The sequence below is a fragment of the Cibotium barometz genome, chromosome 63, assembly GCF_041138505.1.
Source record: "Cibotium barometz isolate CiBa-2024 chromosome 63, ASM4113850v1, whole genome shotgun sequence".
Lineage (NCBI taxonomy): Eukaryota > Viridiplantae > Streptophyta > Polypodiopsida > Cyatheales > Cibotiaceae > Cibotium > Cibotium barometz.
Genome location: NC_141108.1, coordinates 1,737,531 through 1,747,461, shown reverse-complemented (window position 1 = coordinate 1,747,461; position 9,931 = coordinate 1,737,531). Strand labels below are relative to the sequence as shown.

General features: G+C 46.9%; 1 protein-coding gene across 1 annotated transcript in view; it reads right to left on the bottom strand.

Annotated features, from left to right (window-relative positions):
- Positions 1 to 450: 450 nt before the first annotated feature.
- The window catches only part of LOC147603558 (zinc knuckle (CCHC-type) family protein), an 80,924-nt gene continuing 71,443 nt past the window's right edge, over positions 451 to 9,931 (bottom strand). The window contains exon 8 of the mRNA XM_086795918.1: positions 451 to 858. Within this exon, the coding sequence (XP_086652044.1) occupies positions 575 to 858 (284 nt within the window). The 3' untranslated portion in view covers positions 451 to 574. The remainder of the gene's footprint in view (positions 859 to 9,931) is intronic.

Below are 9,931 nucleotides of genomic sequence, written 5' to 3'. Positions count from 1 at the left end.
TGTATATCAGCTAAACTTCATCTCTTATGGCTTTATTCAATTTTTTTATTTAATAATGAATGGGGATATCCAAGGCATTGAAATGGTCAGAAACATCTATAGAGAAATCATGCACTATCATCCATCTTGTCGCTCTGACATGTAAACAATTCTCCACCCCTTGTCATAACAAAAATGTACCAAAGGAGAGTTTACCCACATGGTCTGACAGGGGGGTTCCGTTCTCGAGTTTTCCCCGGACAGCGGGTCTCAGCTGACCTGATGCCAATGCCTAGAGGCACCAACTCATCTACATGTCACAATAAAGCTGCCCTCTGCATGTGGTTGCTCTAATCATGCAGTGAATCCCTACTCAATCTCATGCACAGATTTAGAAATATGGAGTCACCCAATGCAGCATTGAGAGACTTTCCTGATATTTTAGAAGTCATACCAAGAATTATGATGGCCCCAAATGTTGGATTTTTGCTGAGTCTGTAACATAATAATACAATGGCCTTTGCAAAATTTTCATTTATACAAATAAATCAGAAATTTCAATCCATAAAACCTGCTCTTTGATGTACTCCAAATCTTACCCACCTCCATTTGTACTATCTTTCTGTTTAGACTTGTTTCGACAGCTTCTTGCATTGTGTCCAACTGCCTTGCATATGCTACACTTGTATTCAAGCTTCTTACTCGTAGCACTTTTCTTGAGGCTGTTTGAAACACCATGACAGCTTGTCCGCTTATGTCCAAGCTGGCCGCAGATGCTGCAATGATAGGACCTTGGAGTCTTATCTGATACTGGTAAATCTGGGCAATAATGTCTGCGATGGCCCTTTCCCCCACAGTGGCTACAGTAAAACTCTACACCTGCAACACACCATAAAAATGATCTCTCTCTCTCTCTCTCTCTCTCTCTCTCTCTCTCTCTCTCATGTTTCATGTTCCTGGCATTCCATGATGAGATTTCCAAGGACAGTTTTGTATCACTCCAGCGAGATAGTTTCGTTCTGTTTCTATTTTATTTTCCATTCCATGATGAGATATGCCATGGATATTACTGTATCACTTTGGTCTCATAGGCCCATCGGGTCTTTAGTAGACGTTTCATATATCTTTCTCTCTCTCTCTCTCTCAGCATCGGCGATGTATGATATCTTATATCCCTCTTATGGCACTGGATGGAGTTAGACATAGATCTGCATAGCGTGCTTGTACTACCCCTTCAGCATATAGAGATGCATCTTGCCTTAGCACTCCATCCACATCCCCACCCCCCTTATATTGTTTGTATATGGGCTCCACCGATCCATGATGATTCATGGTTGTATCCAGACACATGCACACTTTTTCTTTTGTTTCTTTTCTTCCGATGACTGGAAGAACACAGTTGTATTATTTTTTGTCTCATAGGCCGACTTTGGCCTCTCGTAGACGTTAATATCTCTCTCTCTCTCTCTCTCTCTCTCTCTCTCTCTCTCTCAAGGTTATGCGGTTACGGGCCGTTACACAGGGTCTTGGAGTTTGAGGATCACAGATGCCTGGGATTGTTCCTACTTGAGCTCAGGAGACATAGAGAGACCCTCTTGGCAGACAGGAGACCGAGCCATGATGTACCTAGACAGACTTCAGCACCAGCACTAGCACCAGCAGCCCAGCCCACACGCCTCCCGATACCTCGTCCATCAGGCCATCAGGACACCAGCCACGCTCCCAGGGAGTTACCATTGATAGAGCAATCGTTTTATGTTGTGCTCGTAGACCACGCCCACTAGGATTCCGACCCAGCATCCTCACCTTTTAGAGATGTTAATATATCATTTCATTTCATTTCTCTCTCTCTCTCTTTACCTTCCAGTTCCAGTTTCATTTTCTAGGTGCCAGTAGTATCATCTTTACTTTATTTTTTTCATTTTCTGGTTTTTTATCCAGACATTGTATCAGATCCACCATGATGTAACTTTTTTGGTCTCATAGGTCATTATGGCCTTTTGAAGACGTTAATATAACATTTCATTTCATTTCATTTCTCTCTCTCTTTCTCTCCCTCTTTGCAGGGCAATCGTGGGTTGGACTGCACGTGGGCTGAGCTGAGAAGCAAGGCTGTGCAGCACTCTCTCCCTCTTTGCAACAGGCTGGCGAGACTAGTGTGGGCTGCAGAAAAACGCAGGACTGCAGGGGCAAGAAGCGCAAGGCTGGACGGTGCTCTCCCTCTCTTTCGTGGACAGCGGCTGCAGGAGGTGCAGTATGGCAGGAGGTGGGACTGAACAGGGCACACACGCTTTCTCCCTCTGTGTAACTGGCCACCGGGCTGGTCAGCAGGGAGGCAGGGCTGAATTGCGTTTTCTCTCTCCTTTAGAAGGGGGGGACGGGCAGACTGCAGCTCGGACGCTTTTTGCTGCGAGCAACATCTGCAAGTGCTCTCCATCAGGGGCGGCAGGAGAGACAAAGGCACACAGGCAACTGGCTGATCCTCTCCTTGGGCACACAGTCAGGCTGCAGCATACGTGGGTGGTTTTTCTTTGAAAAAGCTGGTCGGCTGAGGACACAAGACAGAAACGATCTTCTCTCTCTCTTTGGTGATAGGTCTGGACTGCACGTGGTAAGACTTTTTGGTGTGAGAAGGCTGGTGGGCTTGACCTGTGCGCCTGCTCTATGCGCACCCACCTGCACGCCTCTCTGCTGTACTCTGTGCGCAGCCAGCAGTTCTCAGTTCTGATCCCTTTTCCCACCTGTCCCTTGGCTCACGAAGGCTTGCGAAGATGGCCCGATGAGATGAGGCCCTTTATGAGGAGATACAACTTCACATAAGGACAGAGATGAACACCATGCAACAGGAGCTTGAAAAGGAATGGACCGAGCAGATGCATGCCCAAAGGAAAGTGATATACAAAACGCTGAAGGAAAAGATATATGTCCAATTGAAGGGAGAAATGCAAGCCCAAGTATGGGTTGAGATGGAATTAGCCCAAGCCTTGATGCACACGGAAATGAAAAAAGAGATGCAGAAATGGAAAGACGACATGCTCTGGGAGATTGGCACAACAGTTGCATCGTACGAAGGCACTTTGAAGACATGTATGGTTGACCGCGAAAAAGACATCACAGAAATGCAAAACACTTTGGAATCATGTAAGGCAAAAGTGGCTGCAGGTGAGAAGGAAATGCATTCATGGGCTGAAATTGCCAGTGCCACAAAGAAACAAATTGAGGAAGTCAACCCATGGATTGAAGTAGTAAAAAAACAAAAGGATACACTAGTCAATAAAGTAGAGGTGATCAATGCTACATTGGAAGAGGAAGCCAAGAGACGGGCACGTGCCTTACATGTACGTGTAGTTGGGTGGGAAGATAAGGGAAATCCCCAAGAGGATGCAAAAGCTCTTGCAACAAAAATTGGAGTCACTAATGTACCCATTACCGGAGCATGGCAAGTAGGCAGAGATGAAACCAGGGCAAAGATATTGATCATCAGGTTTGGTGACTTGGAGAAGAAGAAGGCCTTCCTCTCCAAAAGGATGGCCCTTAAGGGGGAAAAGATTTATTTGGATGAGGACCTTACACCGGCACAGATAGCACACCGGAAGGAACACATGCCGCGTGTGCTTGAGGCAAGGAAAGAGGGGAAATGGGCGGTATACAGAGATGGCCGAGTCATCATATCGGAGAGGAGGCCCGCTTGACGGTGCGCGGCCTATGAGACCTTGCGATTCACGGTGTGGAATTGCAACGGAGCCCTTAGAACAGATGCAGGATACTTTCAGACATAGTGATATTGCTATGTATACGGAGACCCATCAGTGCACAAACAAGAGGCTTCCTGACGTCCGGGGTTATAGATGGGAATCAGTTTTCTGCCCTCAGCCACACACAGTGGGAGGTACCTGATGAGGATCTGGAGGAGTGGCAATACTTTACAGGGAGGAGCTTCGTGACAAAATACATGTGGTACATAGAGATGCAGATGCGAGGTACATGTGGGTCCGAATATACAGAGGGGCTCCGCGAGCTATATGTGGCGGTATGCTACTTTCCCCCAGCCCACTCCAGGTTTGCACCATCAGGAGAGTCACCCTATATACCACTATATGATGATATCATGAGGTAGCATGGGAGACATATTACTATTGGGAGACTTTAATGCACGTACAAGCACAGAGCAGACAGAGTTGTATGATACTCAAGCGGCTATGTACCGGGAGATCACGGCAAAGGATGTAGGGTTGTAGAGATCAGCACAGGATGAGGGGGAGATTACAGATTATGGCACGCATTTTCTCACACTAGGGAGTGCACATGGGTTGGTCATATACAATGGCTTATCAAGATGGCAAGGATCATATGCTCTCACACACTGGAACTCTAAAGGGGGAGCGAGCACAGTGGACTACTTGATGGGATCTCCTTCATTGATACCTGCTGTGCGGGGTTTCACGATTTCCAGTAGGCCCATTGGCATAGCAACCGATCATGCATACCTGAGTTTCACACAAGTAGGTAGATCCCCGAGAGATGGGCCAGCCACTCATCGACCTAGGTACACGAGATATCAGTTTACACGTGAGACAGTTGGGGTTTATCGAGATGCAGTATCAGATGGCTTGTTCGCTTTGGACCCGCATAGCCCTCTGGATGAGATCAAGAGAGGATTGGCAGGTGTACTACATGCATCCGCCTCATATGTGTTTCCCTGCACTACGATCCCTTCCACCCACCCCCGTAGCACTGCCCCACAGAACAGTTGGTATGATGATGAGTGTCGTGAGACACAAGCACAGCTACAGCGTGAGATTGCCATTGGGTCTCACACGCATAGACAGGCCAGGATGATCTTTCGGCGCCTTGTGCGGAGGAAGAAACGAGCCTATTTGGCTAAGCCAGAGGAGGAGATCTACCAACTCTTCTTGGGGAAGGACAGCAAGAGGGCATGGAAGATGTTTCAGGAGAGACAGCCTGGTACTCCGATTACTGCACCTGAGGCATGGCATACTTATGCTAGAGAGCTATATGATGCACCAGGACAGCCCCCCACCCCCCCTCCACTAGGAACTAGACCAGCTAGCAGCACCTATTTTACTATGCGGATGGTGCTAGATGCGATAGACAGGTTACAGAATGGAAAGCCATAGGATCATGATGGGCTAGTTGGAGAGCACTTCTCATATGCACTAGACACTTTGGCTCCACTCATCGTACATGTGTTTAATCGTGCCATTTGTGAGGGTTTCCTGACAAGCTGGACAGAGCATATCATTGTACCACTCTTTAAGAGTGGGGACCTCATGGTACCAAGCAACTACAGGACGATCATGATTGGTCATTACTTGGCCAAATTATATGGCTCTATATTGGAGTCGGAGCTGAGCCGATGGGTAGAGAGGCATGGTCATCGAGCACATGGACAGGCTGGCGTCAGGAGAGGATTTACTACCTTGGATCACATACTGACACTTCGGGCACTTATTGAAGAGGGCAGGGCATAGAAGAGAAGGATATACTGCTGCTTTGTGGACTTCCGCAAAGCCTTCGATACCGTACCACGTGCCTGCCTTATGCACAGATTGCATGACATTGAGGTACCCGAGGATATGCAGTGGGGGATATATGCTTTGTATGAGTCTGTGTGACAGGCAGAGTCCGAGCTCCAGGCGGACTATCTGATAGGGTGACCAGCACGATAGGGGTGAAGTAGGGATGCCCGCTATCGCCCACCCTCTTTGGACTGTACATTGATGCGGTCTCTGATTATGTAGACAGATTGGGAGGCCCAGGGGCATGCCTGGCAGGGGTGTTGATACCCATCTTGTTATTTGCTGATGATATTGTTCTAATCTCAGACTCTCCGGAGGGATTACAGAGACACCTGGATGCATTATAGGCTTTCTGTGCGGATAGAGATCTGACAGTGAACCTTGGGAAAACCAAGGTTATGGTGTTTAACACCACACAGGCATGGGTGACGAGATCAGAGCCTCAGTTCACTTTCCGAGGGGGGCCGGTAGAGTACGTCAGGTCATATGTCTACTTGGGAGTTACTTTCACAGGACCGCGTTTCTCCCTGAAGGAGGCAGCAGACAGCAGCTAGATTAGCTCGAGGGCATGCAGCCTTGGGGGCACTTGAGAGGCAGTGTGCACACATACAATTTCATGAGCCACGCACCAAATTGTGGCTATTTGATATGCTTGTCACACCAACCCTCTTGTACGGAGCTCCAATTTGGGGGCCCAGTATACATCACAGATCTCAGAGGGGGACAGATGAGGGATGGAGGCAAATGGAGAGACCACTGATTATGATGATTGCCTGCATGATTCGGAGCAAATCATCAGTACCACATGAGATTGTTCGCCCCACTAGTAGTAACCGAGGCCCTATTCCAGGTAGTTACCTTTTGACAGCGGCTATGGGAGCTCCCTCAGAGCAGAGGTACTCCCGATTGCCATTGACCTCATCCATACAGTTGGCAGAGGATGGAGATACTCATTGTTGGTACGCTCAGATGAGATCATGGTTTGACCTACATGGTTTGCGGATAGAGGCACTACCACCCTTTCATCAGTACAGTCTGGATTGTCCATTTTTGGATCTCACCCACTCAGAGCAAAACCGCGTGATCAGGATGGATATCATCAGAGTGGACACAGAGAGGACATGGACTAGCCCCCTTGAGCCCTTGGGCACGAAAATGGCTCATTACAAGAGCCATCTTCTACACCTCTCACCGGATGATTTTATCACCCGCCCGGTGTACATGGATGTACAACTATCACATGGGATACGTTGTGCCATTGGACAGATCCGGACCTCATCACACCAGCTGCGGATTGAGACAGGGCGATATGTGCATCAGATCTTGGATGACCGCATTTGTCAGCTATGCTACCAGGAGGTAGAGACAGAGGAACACTCGCAGGGTCATGGAGTTTGAGAATCAGAGATGCTTGGGATTGTTTCTACTTGAGCTCAGGAGACATAGAGAGACCCTCTTGGCAGACAGGAGGCCGAGCCATGATGTACCTATACAGAGGACCCTGACAGATTTCTTCGGCACCAACACCAGCCAGCCCACACACCTCCTGATACCTCCTCCATTGGGCCATCAGGGCACCGACCACACTCCCAGGTAGTCACCACTGATAGAGCAGTTATCTTATGTCGTGCTCGTCGGCCACGCCCATCAGGATCCTGACCACTGCATCCTCACCATCGCCAGATCAGAGCCATTATTGCTCGGCATCGGAGGGGCCTACCTCGCTTCTACGACCTCTCCATTCTACACAGCCCCATGGCGGAGATACTTGATCTGGGAGAAGGCAACACTTCAACTGATCAGCATACATGGATCTGCCAGATATACATTTTTCAATATTTTCTACTCAGTATCATCTTGGAGTCTTACACTTCTGTTCTTATAACTGTAGGACAATCAGTTTATTATACTTTTTAGTCTCATTTAGTTGTTCTCTTTGATGAGACACCAACTTCAGATGTACTCTCAGTTTTGGTCTCATAGGCCACTATGGCCTCTTAGAGATGTTAATATATCATTTCATTTCTCTCTCTCACTATTCCATGATGAGTTTCCATGGATAGTTTTGTATCACCCCAGTGAGATAGTTATGTTTATGTTTTGTTTTTGTTTTATTTCCATTCCATGATGAGATATGCCATGGCAATTATTTTATCACTTTGGTCTCATAGGCCCATTGGGTCTTTAGTAGACGCTTAATATATATCTATATCTCTCTCTCTCTCTCCCCATTATAATATACTCTTCATGAAGAAGTGATATGGGAATGCAAGAGCCCAACTTTGACCGAGCTTGGAAAGCTGGAAAAGATAACAAGAAGGAAAAACCCTTTTCTATGTGGGAGCCCTTAAGAAAAGGGGTATGTATGAAGAAATGACACAAAGACAAATAAAGGTTTTAAAAAGGATCTCAAAAAGGTGAAGGAAGCTAGAAATCAAGAGAAAATGGGCTGTCTACAGGGATGGATGAGTGATTATCCAGGAGAAATATTCACTCCCAAACAGGGATGTGTGGGGGCTTGCAATCTCTTGATTGATAACTAGGTAGGACATTGTTTTATGAAAGCCAAAATTAATGTGATGTGCAAATCTAACTGGTGTGGAGAAGGTTGATGGGGGAGTTGGGATGCAAACATCTCAACCAGGTCCTCTTGGGTGAAAACATGACAATGGAGTTGGGACCTTGCTGATGCCAAGTTTTGACAACTATGGCAAAAGCACTATGTTGCTCGCTTCTGCTTCCTAGGGCTATTGATCTTCCTCGGCACCTCTTACCCTTCTCTCTGTTTTCCTTGTTCCATTTCTTATTTATTGCTCTCCGCTGCTCTCCTCTATTCTGTGATTCCTTAAGTCTGATTTGTCGTCTTCTTTCCACCACGGCCGCAGATGCTTCTGCTTGTTCACTTGCAAGGTAGCCTCTTGCCGTTAAGGTGCTTATCTAAGAGGTCCAGGGTTCAAAACCCACAAGGTGTTTCATGGGCGCCATCACAAGCACCTATGGGTGGTGAAAAACGATGACTAAAGGAGGATCCTGGGCCTAAGGCCAGTAGGGGAAGGTAGCCTCCTGCCTCCTGCAATTGTCTCCTTACTCCAAGAAATCTTCTATTCTTGGAGTGATTACTTCAGGCCTTGGCCGCATTACCTCCTTGGCCCCGTCCGAACATTTTGAACACCTTTTAGTGATGCCCTCTAACTGCTTCTCGAAGTCGTTTCCTTTCTTTTTCTTCTTTCGCTTTCTTCAGTCTTCAAGTCTTCCTTGGAATCTTCACTTTCAGAGACTGCACACTTCCTGTTTTTCTTTTTACTCTTCTTCTTCTCTCAGTGTTTCCTATCCTCATCTGAGCTTGACCCTTCACAAACATTACTTTCCTCCTTTTTCTTCTTTTTCTTTAGCTTACTCGCCTCTACTTTCAGAGCTCTCTCCACCAATCCTCCCAGACTCTCGGTAGGATGGTACCACTCAGCCTCCTTGATCCTTCTGCTTTTCAGCCCATTCAGGAAACAAGACTGCAGGTTTTGCCTGGTAGGTGTGTTACTAAGCCTCCTAGACAACTAATAACTATTTTCTAAGAATTCCCAAATGGATACTGATCCTTGCTGAATCCTTATGAGTTGGCAAAGCAGGTCCTTGTCACTCCATGGAGTACATTGTGAGAAAGTCCAATCTCATCAACTCATGAGTCGAGAGCTTCTCATGTGGGTACTAGTACTAGCCTTCTCTGACAGAGTGCAAAAATCCTCCCTCTCAATCCCCTTTGATCAGGTCCACCTCTCCAAGGCCTAAATGTGAATCCCCAGGTCTTTCTTTTTGTCGCCTTTGCACAGAGGCAACGCAATCGTAATCCGTGTTATTGTCCAATGATTCCATACTGATCCCCTGGAGTGCCGTTCATTGGCTCACTCCTGAATTTCTAATAATCCTTTACTGGTGTCGGAGCCTTCCATCACTCTTTCTTCTGATTTCTGATTTTTTCTCTTTCGCCTCTCAGAAGGTGAGTGGTTCCATAACTTGCTCCCTCACTTTCTTGCTCCATGGCTCTTCTTTTTCTTTTTTTTTTTTTTCCCGTTTCTCCTCAAATTCTCTTCTCTTGGACTTCTTTTTTCTTGGATCTCCCTCTTTTTCTTTCTTTGGACCTTTTTCACTCTCTGTACACCCTACTTCACTACATCGAATGTATCTAATCTCTCATATGCCTCTTGTGCCTTGGTGGGGTATGTGGTATAATGCATGTGCATATGAGTACCATATGTGTGGGTCTGTGATGGGGGTAGGTAAGCGGCGTATCCGGGTCTTACACCAAGCCTTGTTAGAATTCTCGCTTAGGAAGAGTTGGTATAAGTCCTCGTGTTGTTTATGACAATGTGCTCGTTTCTTGCCGACGAGTAAGGTACCGGTTAGTCCGTTCAGCTTCA